At 42.4% G+C, this 15,262-nt stretch overlaps 8 protein-coding genes across 8 annotated transcripts; 3 read left to right on the plus strand and 5 right to left on the minus strand.

The window, feature by feature from the left end:
- Window positions 1-96: 96 nt before the first annotated feature.
- SAMD00019534_004140 (hypothetical protein) lies at window positions 97-1,627 on the minus strand (the record flags this gene model as incomplete). Its single annotated transcript, XM_012903847.1, has 3 exons — window positions 97-919; window positions 996-1,346; window positions 1,410-1,627. 3 exons carry the CDS (start codon window positions 1,625-1,627, stop codon window positions 97-99), a joined length of 1,392 nt encoding a protein of 463 aa, XP_012759301.1.
- Window positions 1,628-2,868: 1,241 nt separating this feature from the next.
- On the plus strand, window positions 2,869-3,746 carry SAMD00019534_004150 (hypothetical protein; the record flags this gene model as incomplete). Its single annotated transcript, XM_012903848.1, has 4 exons — window positions 2,869-2,934; window positions 3,075-3,273; window positions 3,359-3,429; window positions 3,513-3,746. Coding segments are annotated over 4 exons (570 nt in total), but the record flags the coding sequence as incomplete, so codon positions are not given.
- A 400-nt stretch (window positions 3,747-4,146) lies between these two features.
- On the plus strand, window positions 4,147-5,094 carry SAMD00019534_004160 (hypothetical protein; the record flags this gene model as incomplete). Its single annotated transcript, XM_012903849.1, has 4 exons — window positions 4,147-4,187; window positions 4,304-4,460; window positions 4,676-4,882; window positions 4,978-5,094. 4 exons carry the CDS (start codon window positions 4,147-4,149, stop codon window positions 5,092-5,094), a joined length of 522 nt encoding a protein of 173 aa, XP_012759303.1.
- A 170-nt stretch (window positions 5,095-5,264) lies between these two features.
- SAMD00019534_004170 (hypothetical protein) lies at window positions 5,265-6,949 on the minus strand (the record flags this gene model as incomplete). The annotated part of the gene is made up of 3 exons (XM_012903850.1): window positions 5,265-6,500; window positions 6,600-6,722; window positions 6,836-6,949. Coding segments are annotated over 3 exons (1,473 nt in total), but the record flags the coding sequence as incomplete, so codon positions are not given.
- A 227-nt stretch (window positions 6,950-7,176) lies between these two features.
- SAMD00019534_004180 (hypothetical protein) lies at window positions 7,177-8,744 on the minus strand (the record flags this gene model as incomplete). Its single annotated transcript, XM_012903851.1, has 2 exons — window positions 7,177-8,448; window positions 8,517-8,744. 2 exons carry the CDS (start codon window positions 8,742-8,744, stop codon window positions 7,177-7,179), a joined length of 1,500 nt encoding a protein of 499 aa, XP_012759305.1.
- A 1,768-nt stretch (window positions 8,745-10,512) lies between these two features.
- On the minus strand, window positions 10,513-11,040 carry SAMD00019534_004190 (hypothetical protein; the record flags this gene model as incomplete). The annotated part of the gene is made up of 1 exon (XM_012903852.1): window positions 10,513-11,040. The coding sequence occupies one exon, from the start codon at window positions 11,038-11,040 to the stop codon at window positions 10,513-10,515; it is 528 nt and encodes a 175-aa protein (XP_012759306.1).
- Window positions 11,041-12,135: 1,095 nt separating this feature from the next.
- On the minus strand, window positions 12,136-12,474 carry SAMD00019534_004200 (hypothetical protein; the record flags this gene model as incomplete). The annotated part of the gene is made up of 1 exon (XM_012903853.1): window positions 12,136-12,474. A coding segment is annotated over one exon (339 nt), but the record flags the coding sequence as incomplete, so codon positions are not given.
- Window positions 12,475-13,848: 1,374 nt separating this feature from the next.
- SAMD00019534_004210 (hypothetical protein) lies at window positions 13,849-15,096 on the plus strand (the record flags this gene model as incomplete). Its single annotated transcript, XM_012903854.1, has 4 exons — window positions 13,849-13,963; window positions 14,035-14,107; window positions 14,193-14,729; window positions 14,808-15,096. The coding sequence occupies 4 exons, from the start codon at window positions 13,849-13,851 to the stop codon at window positions 15,094-15,096; spliced, it is 1,014 nt and encodes a 337-aa protein (XP_012759308.1).
- Window positions 15,097-15,262: the final 166 nt, after the last annotated feature.

Consider the following 15,262-nt stretch of genomic DNA (forward strand, 5'->3'; position numbering starts at 1 on the left):
AGGGTCCTTCTGGACCATTTAATAAATATACAACTTCTGGTATTTAGTTTGGGGAGAGAGAGAGATGGTACAATAGTTATTTAATTGTTTGCTTGATTATGGATCCTTGATCAACGAGTCAATGGCGTAGTAGGTACCCAGACCCGTGGCACCAATTCCAAAGATAATGATGACGATCAGGAGTGCCTTGAACTTCTTGCTGATCTCTGGGAAGAACTTAAAGTAGATGAAACTTGGGATCACAAATCCAGAGGTGGCCAACAATAGCGAACCAATGAGTGAGGTGTACGAGCCAAAGTTTGAGATGGTCGAGGCGATGGCCGCCATGGCAGTGTTCAGCACAGCCTGGAACACGTAGAACTTCCAGTTCCTCGAGAAGAACTTCCTCTTGCCCTTGTCGTCGGGCATGTTACCTTGTGGGAATGGTGACAGGTAGTTCTTGTAAAGGCGCACGGACGACTCTACCGTGTTGAGACCGGCAGCATTGACGATGGGGTATGAGCATAGCAACTCCAACACAATGCCAACACGGACAACACTGGCAAAGACTCCCTCGGGCAGCACTCCGGTGATTGATGAGGGTACTCCTCTCTTTCCATCGGCATTGACATAAGAGTCAAAGAAGAGGTAGGCCAGCAGGGCGAATGTGACATTGATCACGGTGATGAATGACATGGCATAGTTGAGTACTTTGGGATAACGTGTGCAGTCTCCACTGGCATGGCTCACAGGTATAGTAATGATGTGATTACAGTAAAAGAAGGCGGCAACTCCGAACCAAAGTGGTACTTTTGAGTAATCAGTATGATACTCGCTCAATGGTCTAATCTTGTAGTCAACTCCACCATAAGCCAACACAGTACCCATTGCCAACAACAATGCACATGCTCCAAACACACTTGTATAGCCAAGGTATTTCCTATATGATTGATCGATGGATTGAATGATTAGTGAGATGATGATGTTTGATTGATTGAATGAAGGTGTGTACATACATGTCTGGGATAAGACAGAGGATAAAGGCAACGGGAAGGATGAACCAGATGATGGTATGTTGATTGAACTTGGCTAATGAACCAAGGTTCTCACCAATGAGGATGAGGAATGCTATACAGGATGATATTGTGATGCCACAGGTAGTGATACAAACAAACAGCTCACCAGGTCGACCATAAGCATGTTTGGCCAAGTCTGCAAAAGAGGGAGGTGCCTCACCAGGTTTCTTTATCTCCCTCACATACTTTGAGTTGCATCTAAGCAACAAGTGCATAGTATAATTTGAGAACAGGGCCACAAGGATCAATCCGATGGTCCCAATCCAAATACCAGCTTGTGAAATTGCCCATCTATATATTTAAAGTTAGATAACTTTGATTGATTGATTGAGTATGAAGAGTGAATGGACTTACGGAAGGGCAAATGATCCAGCTCCAGCGAATCCTTTAACAGTGTTACAGAATGATGATAAAGGTTTGAACTTGTTTGATGGGATATCTTCAATCTCGACATCGGCCTCAACATCAACCTTTTCGGTTGATGGTTGTGAAGTACCATCAGCACCATTTTCAAATTGTGACAGAGTGATCAACTCTGTAGTTGGTGATTTGGCAATATGTCCAAGTACCATTATTTAATTATTATTAGTATTAATTATAAATATATATATAATAATGTACAACAACAAGTTTGGTATTTATATATGATTATTATAATATATATATAATTGTAACAATGAATAAATATAAAATAAATATATATATTTGATGAAGATTCTTTGGAACAAGTGGAATGAATGATTGGACTGGGAATGAATGAGTCGGGACTTTTGTGTAAGATTGATGAGAACATAGAAGTGTTGAGTACCCGCCGAAGAATAGTGCACTGTTCAAATTGGGAAGTCGGCGATGTCAAAGGTAGTCTACCCTATCGATATCGCAACAATGCATCGCAATTGTAGTTTGTTCAATCTACATTAAAATATTTTTATTCCTATTAATCTAATCTATCCCTATATCCCTAAATCCAAACGGATTATTGTCAACGACCGACCACCAACCTTGGTGGGTCATGATCGCCCAATGGTCATGAGCTTCGCAACCCGCCATCCAATTCATTTCATTCGATTATTGGATAAAAGGTGGGTAGGTCGGGGGAGTACTGTTTATACCAGATCCTGGGACCCAACTAAGGACGAGGGTTGGAGGCACCATTTCCCCTCGAGGCCCTTGAACCCGATTGGGAAAGACATGTGGTGGGTGTGGTGACAATTTTGCATTATTACCTGTATCTGTTTTGCACTTCGAGATCCATTACCAAATCCGATCGGGGTAAGGTAAGAACTGCAAACGAGTCCAGTGTGTTTATTATGTATCTTTGACCAGACTACTCGACACAGACCAATGAACTGATATTAATATCAAGTTAACTTGATTATTGAAAATGATTCTGGATAGTCTCGACCAATGTTTGATCAAATAATCGAATGATTGGCTTCCAATTGTTTGCAGGGCTGACATCCCATAACTATAAGTTTGAATCCCCTATTATGTCAAACAACCATGTTTATATCTTTGATTATTTTAAATATATATTGTGCATAAATTGAACAATCATATATGATTGATGATAAATCAAAGTGATAAGATATTTATTAATTAATTAATTTAATCAATCAAAATCGATGAATTGAACTTTTGGGAAACTTGATTTTTATCTCAGAAACTTATGAAACACATCATGCAACGACCATAGCAAATCAACAACTTCATCGAGTGCTCAATAAATCTAAACAACACACACACACACACATAACTAACTAACTAATATTTATCTACATATATTACAACTTACTACTTATATATATAACTCATGATGTATGGATATGCTCCCGCTCCAATGGGTTTCGCCCCACCTGCCCGCTTCCAAGGTCTTTGGGTATGTATCATTTTTTTTTGCAATGGGGCAGGTCACCCTTTGATGCCACGTACTGACTCATTGACTCATTCATTCATTCATTCATTGACCTTGTGTTACCCTTTGCTCATGCTACTCTTCGCTCCCCAACAACATAACAGTACTACTCACTATTCACTGGACTCCAGCAGGCCCAGTTGATGGAGATGAATGGATGGTTCATCTCAATGGACAGAGACAGATCGGGTACCATCTCAAATGTTGAGCTGCAGTACTTGGTCATAGGTGGTACTCCACTCGGTCTGGACACCGCCACCAAACTGATCAGATGTTTTGATATCAACAGGAATGGACAAATTGGTATGTTAATGAATGGACTGTGTCGGGCTGGCTGGTATGATTCCGATCTCTCTAACATTGTCACTCTCAATCATACACACAACAGACTTTTATGAATACGCTGCACTCCACGCCTTTGTTAATCACTTGTACAGATGTTTCGTTGCCAATGACAGGGTATGTTTGATCATCGCCACATGGAAACAAACACATTCATGCCCACAAACTGACACATCCCCACTCAAATTCATTCATTGTAGAACTACTCTGGAACAATTGATGCTCGTGAGATTCATGCAGCATTGATCTCTGCTGGCTTCAACCTCCCATTCCACACGATCAACCTCTACTTCCTGAGGTACTCTCCAATTGGACACCCATTGCTCTTCACTCAATACCTCAACCTCTGTGCCTCTGTCGCTCTGGCTCGCTCTCTCTTTGAATGGAACGATCCAATGAGAACTGGCATGGTACACCTTACTCCCTCAACTCTTTGATATGATGGCGCTCCAATAAACAGGTGTGTACGTCTCCATTCATTTTAATTTAACCTGTAAGTTGATCGATTGATCACTCCACGATCCAAGACAATAACGTTACAGGTCATTCGGGTGGGAATGTGGTGTTTAGTTGACAATGGACTTTGTTTTGTTTTTTTCAGAAGTTTGTGTGTGTGATTGGGAGTACGAGCGAATGAATGTGTGTTAAACTGCATGATCAGAGCGGGTCCAGCTACTCGAGAGTGGAGCACTTCATTCTTACGTCTTTCTTGCGGCAACAACAGGTACACACTATACCCAAATACACATCTCTTACACCAAAATACATACATACTATTACCGGTATCATTAGAAGAGACCTTTATACGTATAGAGTCGACTATAGACGTTAACAATGTTGTCCAGATCATTCAAATTGCTTTCATATACTTCAAGGTAGGCATTCACTTACTATATTATATCTCATTCATTCAAGCTGCATCGAACGAACGAACGAAGAATGAATGAATGGAGTGGAGTTGAAACAAGTTGCTGACTCAATGATTATGTAGGATCACACCTTGCACTAGATATATCAACAGCGCTGCCATTGGTAGCCGCCGTTTCACTTCATCGCCAGACTCCCATTCAGAGGAGGTCGAGCAAATCGTACAGAGGATCGAGAAGTTGAGTTTGATACAGGTTGTCGAGTTGACCAAAGTCCTTCAAGTATGTCATTATCAATCATTCAATCAATCAATCATTCAATCAACATGTATAGAGTAGTAGCAGATAGTGATCACAACCTTCGAAGCAACTACATATGATCATTGGCGATATAGAGACACTTATGACTCGTGCGATGTCAATATCGACAACAACAACATACAGATAATGATGATCATGTTGGCTAACAGATATACAATATATTCATTGCATTGTAGACAAGACTTGGCGTTCCAGATATCGATATAGGAAGCTTTAGCGGAGGTGGTGGTGGTGGTGCTGCACCATCCGCCGGCGCCCCAGCAGCCGCTGCTGCCCCACCCAAATCAGAGTTCCAAGTTCGTTTGGTCAAGGTCCCAGATGGAGCCAAGTACAAGATTATCAAAGAGTTAAGAGAGATTAAGCCATCACTGAGTTTGATGGAGGTATGTGTCAATCATCATCGACATTGTGAGCAGATGATGCATCATCATCATCAACAGACAGGGATACTAACTCATCATCATCATTATAATCATAGACTAAAGCATTGGTTGAGAAGCTACCATCGGTCATCGCCGACAAGGTGTCGAAGGAGGAGGCAGACAAGATCGTCGCCAAGATCAAGGCTGCTGGCGCTGAGTCAGAGGCCGCCTAAACACGGTCCAATACACAAAGACAGCGAGCGAATAAACCATACGACGAACAAGTTATATTACATACCTAGAACCAGATACAGCTCCCCTCCATCAGAGAGAGAGAGAGAGAGAGAGGGAACAATATTGGACATATGATTGAATGTGAATGAATGAATGATGGCTTTAATTACAGCTTTAGGCATATGTTCTTCTGCTCGGTGTAGAAGTCGATGGAGTGCTCGCCACCCTCACGACCAACTCCACTGGCCTTGACACCTCCGAATGGTGTGCGCAAGTCACGCACCATCCAGCAGTTGACCCACACGATACCAGCCTCAATCTGCTCAGCTACGCGGTGTGCGCGCTTTGTGTTGAGTGTCCACAGCGATGACGACAGACCGTACTGGATGTCGTTGGCAAACTCGAGGGCCTGCTTCTCGTCCTTGAATGGACAGATGGTGACCACTGGTCCAAAGATCTCCTCTTGCATCACACGACTCTTGTTTCCGAGTCCAGTGATCACAGTCGGTGGGTAGAAGTAACCGTTGCGCAGTGGGCTGCCCTCCTCGCCGACGACGGCGCGCTGGCCTCCAATCTCAATCTTGCCACCCTCTTGTTTGGCCAGGTCGACGTAGTACTCGATCTTGGCAAGATGCTCCTTGCTGACGAGGGCGCCACACTTGGTGTCCTTGCTCTTGGGGTCGCCAACCGTCCACAACTTGACTTTCTCGACAAAGCGACGGACAAACTCCTCATAGATGGTGTCCTGGACAAAGATTCTGCTGTTGCACAGACAGATCTCACCTTGGTTGTTGAAGGACGATGCTACCGAGACGGTAAGACACTCCTCCAGGTCGCAGTCATCAAACACCAATGATGGGTTCTTGCCACCGAGCTCCAACGACAGCTTCTTGAACATTGGTGCGGCAAGACGGGCGATGGTCTCACCAGTCTTCGTGCCACCAGTGAACGAGATCAATGGTACGTTGGGATGTGTGACCAAGGCCGTGCCGGCATTGAGTCCATTGCCAAAGATGATGTTGACGACACCGGCGGGTACACCGGCGCTCACCAGCACCTGACACAACAGGAAGGCTGTGTACGAGGTGATCTCTGATGGCTTGCAGACACATGTGTTTCCAACGGCAATGGCTGGGGCGATCTTCCAGGTGAGCAGATAGAGTGGGAGGTTCCATGGTGAGATCAGTGCGGCCACACCGAGTGGACTTCTCTTGGTGTAGTTCAATGCGACATTGTCCTGATGATAGGTTTGTTCGTTGTGAAACAGTATATAGCCTGCATAGAACCTAAAGTTTGAAGCAGCGCGAGGTATGTCGAGTGTAGCAGCGAGATTAACTGGCTTGCCCTGATCTCTTGACTCTGCCTCTGCAAACTCTTGTAGTCTAGCTTCAATACCATCTGCAATCTAAATATATATATTTGATTGATTGATTGAATGTATGAGTATTGCTGTCCCTGTGTCTGTCTGTCGTCTGTCTATATTCTGTCTGTTGTGTCGCCTTACCTTGTTAAGAATAGCGGATCTCTCTTGGTTTGTCTTTGCTTTCCACATTGGGAATGCATTCTTTGCAGCACTAACCGCGCTGTTGACATCAGCTTCATTAGAGTCGGGAACAAGAGTGTAGATCTAATCATTGATTCATTTCAATATCATATAATATGTCAGTGTTAGTGTTAGTGTCAGTGTCAGTGTCAGTGTCAGTGTCATTGTCATCTAACATCAATACATCTTGAGCATACCTGACCAGTGGATGGGTTGTAGTTATCAATGTACTTGCCCGATGAAGGGGCCACGAACTCACCATTGACAAAGTTAGTCAATCGTTGTATATCCTTATCAGAGTCCATTCTTATCTATCTGTATGTATATGTGTAATATATATGAATGAATGAAAGGTGTTGAATGTGAATGTATAAGTCATGTCAACATGCATGGAAATTTCAGTTGTCCCAACCCTTTCGTCGGATTCGGCATACCGTGTTGTGGGTATTCCATGGAACATTCACCTAATCAATCAATGCATGTTCAGGATAATATAATAAGATAGACTTTTATTTACAAATAGGTGATGATCAATCAATCACTTGAACATTGACTTCATCTTGTTGTAAAAGGATGACAACCGTGGTTTGCCAACCTTGCCATTGGAACCATTGTTGTTGTTGTTGTTGTTATTACCACCGCCACTGCTGCTGCCGCCGCTGCCGCCGTGTTGATTGTTGTGTGATTCGATATATTCCTTGATGTCGTCGTGTTTATACTGTATGGAGAGGTCTATCAGTGCGCTTCTCTCCTTCTCGCCCAGACATTCGAGGTAGTTGATCTGTTGTTGTTTTGATTTGTGATGCTTTCCAACACTGCCACTATTATTATTATTGTTGTTGTTGTTGTTTCCGCCGCTAGTGCCACAACAGGACATCTCCTCAGCGATAAAAATGAGTAATTGGAGGTCACCCAATACGATGGCCGTGCGCAGGCCTCGCTCTGAACAACGAATGCCATACTCTTTGTGAAGCCATCGCAAGACATCGACGTTGCCAGCAATGCAAGCCTCGTCCGCAAACTCTGTAACGTGCTCTCGGAAGAAATCTGTGTCATGGTTGAGTGAGGACACGACGTGGCGCACCAGACTGCTGTCGGTACATTCACGTAGGAATCTGAACAATGAGCTCTTGCTGTTGTGCAGATGATCGCATAGGTTGAGGGGATCGCCACGTGCCGCCTTTTGTCGCAGTACATTGTAATATCCATTCTCAAAGAGGAACTGATTGTCCTTGTGTTTGCCAACGCGCACGCCCATCCTCTCGTGGATGCGACGCACGGCGCTCCAGATGGTGCGCCTCACCACCATGTTTTGCAGTACCTGGCTGATTCGATCGTTCAATGTGCTGCTCGTAGCGAGGCTCGATGCTGCCTTTAGCTTGTGTTGACGCATCTCAAACTGTTGCTGTAGTAGCTGTCTCTTGTTGCGTCTGATTATATCGATCGGTGTGTAGGGTATCGTCTTGTCATTGTATATATTCTTGGTGACCATGATCTCGAGCAACAGGTTCTCAAACCGCAGTCGCTCCTCTGTTGCATTGTGTGTCGCCAGCTCATCCAACTCGAGACAGTGATGTGCCTTAAAGTGATTGGCCTCCACCGACGACACTTGGCGTGCCAGTTGTCGGTCAAAGTGCACACCTATAATGATGAGTATGACAGCAGGTGTTGTGAATCGTTCGGCTTCACCTGCCCAGTTCAGTACATTGTTGAACGTCTCTCTGTCTGAAAGGTCATACACAATGATAACACCATCAGCATCCCTCCATGAATTGCCAGCTCCTGTCATACTAAGGTCTTCAAAGCAGTCCTATTGTTTGATTGATTGATTGAGTGAGTTGGGTTTGATGTGATTGAGATGATTGATATCGATCATACAAGTTGTAAATGAATGTTACTGGTATCAACAAGGTCTAGGGGAGGGAAGGGCACTTGGGTGACATTGTTATACTTTGCAGGTTTGTAGTACTCGGGGAAGCCTTTGACTACGGCTCTGAGATAGGAGAGACTGTAGTCAGAGTAATCAGACACGACCTTGATACGCATGAACGTACCATGTTGAAGGACTCGGTTGTCCACAACATTGTCATCGTTTGATGAATCCATCACCTAGCTAGAGAGTATGTGTATGTATGTATATATCGGAGTTAACTTATGATATGTTGTAATGTGAGGTTGATGTGTAATTGATTGATTTAATGAATGAATGAATGAATGAATAATGATTTGGTTCTGTTTGGGAACCCTTTTGATTGCAGTATCGAGATGATGATGTAACTTTGTAGTAAATGATTTGTTTCATTAACCTTTTTTGATTGATTAGTGACGACGTCGTCATTGTCTTTTGTTTTTCGGTTGATTTTTTTGGAATAACTTGTGTGCCCATCTAGATGTTTTTTGGTTATGAACCATACCAAAATGATCATTGATTGCAAATATCCCTAAATAGACTCTTTAACAACTTCCAAAGATAAATCTCGGGGCAATTACCCAAAGTTCTCCATATATACTCTGGGGAGATACAAAGTAGGGCCAAAATTATTTCCAAAGTAATTGTACTCATTGTTAGGTTTACACAATACAGACAGATTACAAATTTAGGAAGGATAAGTTTTAATGAGTGGCAATAGGGGTTTTGATGAGTGGCAATAGGGTTTTGATGATTTAATATAAAGAGATGTACTCTTAATATTATTGAACGTTCACTTGAGAGTATGACAGTTAGTAATTGAAGACCCACTGTCTATGAATGAACGAATCATATAAACTTATTTATTTATATATATGATGATTGATTGGTGTAACAAGAGGACATACCTTGAGAGTATGACAGTTAGTAATTGAAGACCCACTGTCTATGAATGAACGAATGAAGTGATTGAGTGCGCGAAGCGACATCAAAACACTTTGGAAAACGAATCATTCGACTCTGGAAGTTCCTCATGTTACAATGAGTGGCAATAGGGGTTTTGATGAGTGGCAATAGGGTTTTGATGAGTGGCAATAGGGTTTGTATGCATTCTGTGAGATTCGAACTCACGAACCTTGCGGACCAGAACTTGAGTCTGGCGGATTTAACCACTTTCCTAAAAATGCAGGTGAGACCATACTAAAGATATCTCTGTTTTTGCCTTGGTATTGGCAGCAAAAAAAAGAGTAATGTAGTGATCTTACTCACTAACTCGCGCTCGTTGTAGTATGGACTACTACATCTAGATCATCTCACATCGGATATTGGTATAATAGATTATTGGTATTATACTCAATCGAACCACTTCCCATAGTGTCAGTTAACAAACACTCAGTTCCATACAATATACGCACTCACCTAATCACAACTGGTACATATAGTAGTTGTACTCATTCATTAAAGCTCATCCAATTATTCCCATCTTAAATCCTTGGGTGTCTATATTATCCTTCTGATTGATATCTATCTTATCCTATTAGTTATATAACTATATTACTTGTGTGTCTGGATCCAAAATACTTCATTATATTTGGCGACACCTGCAGTCCTTTACCCAGTTATATTAACTCCATATTAAGGTACTTCATTATAGTAAATATCCAAACTAAAATTAATGAAACTATTTCAAAAAAGCCTCATCTTCACTACAAGAAACCAAGAACCTGTATTGCAGACTGATATACTACTCCAAGACAAGCATCTTCCTCTTTGATCAGAACGACTTCAATGTCTTGGATTCACTTCAAGTAGGACAATGACAAAAATAAGCACTTCAGGAATTCCTCAACTATGAGTTTGGCACCCTTTCCCGAGTCCCCCTATGTGAGGAAAGCCTGAAGTGTAAAGAAACCGGTTTGAATATTTGGAATAATAATAAAGGAGTGGCAATAATTATTTTAATAATTAAGCAGTCTGTGGAACATCTGGGTAACAGAAGGACTCACAGTTGTTGGCACAACAGACGGAACCGGTTGGGCAAGCCTTGCTGGCGTTACAGGCAGTGTTGTTGAACCAGATGCACTGACGGGTGTCAGTGTTGGGTGGGCAGGTGGGGACTGGGGCCTTTGGGTAACAGTAGGACTCGCAGTTGGTGGAGCAACAGGTCTGACCCATTGGGCAAGCCTTGTTCTCGTTACACTCGAGGTTGTTGAACCAGATGCACTGACGGGTGTCGGTGTTGCGTGGGCAGAGGGTTGGGCGACGTGGGTAACAGTAGGACTCGCAGTTGGTGGCGCAGCAAGCTTGACCGTTGGGGCATGGCTTGTTAGCATTGCAAGCCAAGTTGTTGAACCAGATGCAGGTGCGAGTGTCAGTGTTACGTGGGCACAGACCCATTGATCCAGAGGCATCGGCAACCTCAGCGACCTCCTCAGTGGCCATAGCGACGGTGGCCAACAAAATGATTGCAGACAAGATGAAGAATGATCTCATTTGTGTATATATTATATGTATATTTAAACTTTGTAAAGTTATTATTTGTTACTATTCAAGTGTATGTTGAAGTGTATAAAGATTGTATGTTTGACATGTCTTGTATTTATTGTTATCCTCAATCTCCCTTGGGTTCACACAGAGTTGTGACAGTCTAGCCCAATCCTTAACAAGACGAGTGGTATTAATGTGAAGTGTGTGTGTGTGTTGTCGAAGGGGTACAACTACTTGATATGTATTTGTAGGGATAGGGGTAAAGGGAGGGAGAAGGGTGACCCTATGATGTATGTTGTTCAGATTAAGAGGTGGTGATGATGAAGAAGTGATTTTGATTGGAAATGGGTCAGCAGACACATGTGGGTGCTTCCATACCATATAACCGTGGGGTGACTATGGTTACAATAGAAACTTCATCTTTATCCAATTGACACATCACCACCACATTAACAAATCAATCACTTGACACCTATTCTTCAAAGTGAAGAATCATTTAAATAAATATCCCAAACTTCAAGTTTTTGGTTATTTATAACATAATAATGGGGTACCCATCACACATTTATTTATTCATTCGGTCGCCCAATATTAGGCGTCGTCAGAAGACCTGTCAAATTGATTAGTGTGTGTTATTGATTGATTGATTGTTGGTGGATGATGACTGGAATGGTCACATGATTAGTGCATCGAGCACATCAAATGGTCATCGATCCTCAAACTTTGCAAACACTTGGAACTGGTGTTCCTCCCACTGTATTGTTGGCTTGTATTTCTCGCTCACTCGTTCACGCTTGTTCCTGCTATTGTATGATCATGTCGTCAACAATGAGTTAGCGCCCCCTAATCTGGCTGATGTCATACTGGTGTAATTCCATCACCTAAGCAAAGTCAATCAATTTGAACGTCATAAACGAGGGCGACCAAGTAGTCTATTTGGTGACATGTTGTAGATTGACACTAGGTCTCACATCATCCATGAAAATGAGGGTACACTTGTAAGTGATTGGAATCATTCCAATCATTCGATAATTCGCTCAAACATGTACGTTGAATTAACAATTATATGTATGAATAAACAAGGTTGTTGTTCTTTATTTAGAAAGAAATGTCCTGGGTGAGGAGACTCGGAAGACTTAAGGTCTTAAGCACAGAAGGACTCACAGTTGTTGGCACAGCACAGCTGACCAGTTGGGCAAGCCTTGTTGGCGTTACAGGCAGTGTCGTTGAACCAGATGCAGGTACGGGTGTCGGTGTTTGGTGGGCAGGAGTTGGTCTGGCAGAAGGACTCACAGTTGTTGGCGCAGCATGTCTTTCCAGTTGGGCAGGCCTTGTTGGCGTTACAGGCGAGGTTGTTGAACCAGATGCAGGTACGGGTGTCGGTGTTTGGTGGGCAGTTTCCGTTGGCCTCCTCAACGGCGGCGAAGGAGACGGCGGCGATCATAAGGATGATGGCAAAGACAAAGACGGTTCTCATTTTGAAGATTATTTGATTGATTGAAACTTTAAAGTATTAGAATTATTACTTGTTGATTTGGATGATGTTTGATGAATGACCATGGTCCTGTTTAAATAGCCAATGGTCAGCCATGAATATTGGCAGTTCCAGACAATGTCTTGGTCGACCTCTAGGACCTCCTTCTTGACTATTCTTGCTTTGGATTCCATGTTGGGGAGGTCGGGGGAAGGGTCACATGGTCTAGACGGACATGACCTAGACGATCCCGACATGATCTGCCTGTGCCTGAGTATCCAAGTGTGTCTGTCGCAAGTGAGTGAGTGAAGCGAGTCAATATGGTAGGTTATGGGCGGGTGTCGAACTATGTTTGGCATATTGCCACTGCCTAACACTCGCTCACAGGCGACGAATTAATGTCCCGTAACAGAAATTTCGACTCCTGCAAGCAACAGATGATTTTGATTGGATTGACTGCGAGGGGTGAGGCGTGCGACCAACTTCCGGTGTGTGTGCGTTGATGTCGATGACACTTGTTATTGTAATCATTGTTGGGTCCAATGGCGAGGGTAGGTAGCTGCCTAGCTATGTACCCTTTTGAATGATGATGAGAGAGGAATAAGAAAGGTATTCAATGTACGAACTTATAAACATCATTCATTCAATGATAGATAGATTGGTAGACAGGTTATATTCACCTTACTTTAATCCATTCCAGTCTATGACCATAAATGTCGAATGGAAGCAGTGGTTATAGAGAATAGTTAGACGTCTAGGGTGCCATTGGTTGTGTGTCATGTGACTGTTGGGTTCCCACAACTCTCGAACTTTGTTACCTTCACTCAATGATGATGATGACCATCACCATGGTCTCCAATCGAATCAATCATTAAAACACTCGCCATACCAAACTATTGTTCAATCATTTGAATTGTTCGGTCAATGATCTATCGATCATACAAACACATTAGTCGTCTCTTCTCCTCAACACGATCTCTTTGATATGTATACCTCTTCAGTCGTTCATTAATATTGATTGTTGTATTACTATTATTATTATTACTATGTTTATTTGTTTGGTCTGTTGTCATTCATTCACTTCTTTCTTTGTTGAAGTTCTGTTGGTCAAAGTTTGGTTACCATTAGTGTCGTTTGAGTTGAGTGTTTCGGAGTCAGGTGCCCCTCAACTTAAATTCATGAGTTGTTATCGCCGAGCGATTGCAATGTTATTGCCAACAGTTGTTGTATACAAATAGATATATTTAGATATTAGTATATACTTACTCACTCAGTCACTCTAGTTGTAGAGCATGCGAGAGTACTTTGACTTATTAACTTATTAAAGCAAACAAGCAAGCATGCAACAACCTGAGAACGATGATTATAAAGATCTACTACCAGATCCTTCACTTGTACGTGTAGAGGAGAACATAGTGGTTGGTACTAGGCAATTGAGCGACAATGATAGAATAGGTATGTTACTGGTAAGCATGATTGAATGATGGTCGTCCACCTCTGACCTGATCAATCAATCATTCAAACAGCACCAAATGACAGTAAAGTCTCTTATCGGAAGTACTCCAAACAACATTGGGTACGATGGCTGTGGATGGAAAGGTACAAACAATGAACAAACAATGAACAAACAAGAACCAACAACATCATTGGTACTTACTTACTTATGTAATGAACTCTAATATAGATGTATATTAGGATTCCTTGGCGAAGAAGACAACAAGTACCACCTTGACTTCTTTAATAATTGCTTGGTACCAAAGATGGAGAGTTTAAATGATAGGAATATAACATTGGCATACTTGGTATACAGTCTGTCAGCTGCTGAATTGATTGGTTACACGGTCACTTGGAGGAGCAAGATAAGGACATCACGATACACCAAGGAGTCATTGTTAAAGTCAAACTTCAATGACTTTATCGATCAATTGTCAAAGTATCCATCTGGCAAGCGAGTCATGATGGTCAAGTGCATTCTAACAGATGGCAACAACAACAACAACAACAACGACAACGACAACAATGACATCAACAACAACAACAAATGGGATGGCACCAGTATCGAATTGGTAGACTTCCATTCAATATATCCATCGATCATTGAACAACTGAAATACACTCCACTTAAGACTGATAGAGTGAATGATCTTGGGCTGGCACAGAGCAGTCCACTACTTCGATACATTGAGCGATCCTTCAAACGAACATTCCTATTTAACAATGGGTATGCTCATCCAACCAATCAATTAATCACTGGATCTATTCATTCATACTAATCGATCAATCAATCAACATGGAATAGATACATGTTCAAACCTTCCGAGGACGACAAAGAGTTTGTCGTCAATCGTTGCAAGGAGTTGGATGGAGAATTTATATACCTAAGAGCGTCGAGGAAGGCCAATGTATGGACAATGGTTGTGGTCAAGGACCTTACTATTGTGACCAAGTATAGAGATGATGAGGCTGGTGCTCATCTCACCCGAGACCTACTGTCGGCAAGCAAACTGGCTCAGCCTGTCAAGATACTAAGATATCATGATGGAAAACTCAAACTGGTAGACCTTCCATCGGAGATATATCCAATATGACTTGGATATGGATGAGGTTCCTCATTCGATCGGACATAGCCTGTACATAACAACCATATACTCCCTAGAAGAATCAACGACTCACATGCTTTCCCCTATTAAAAGTAGAGGAATGATAGTATCTTCAAATATAGGACCTAATTCAATTGTTTGATTGACTGGATGC

Source organism: Acytostelium subglobosum (assembly GCF_000787575.1).
Source record: "Acytostelium subglobosum LB1 DNA, scaffold: scaffold1, whole genome shotgun sequence".
Lineage (NCBI taxonomy): Eukaryota > Evosea > Eumycetozoa > Acytosteliales > Acytosteliaceae > Acytostelium > Acytostelium subglobosum.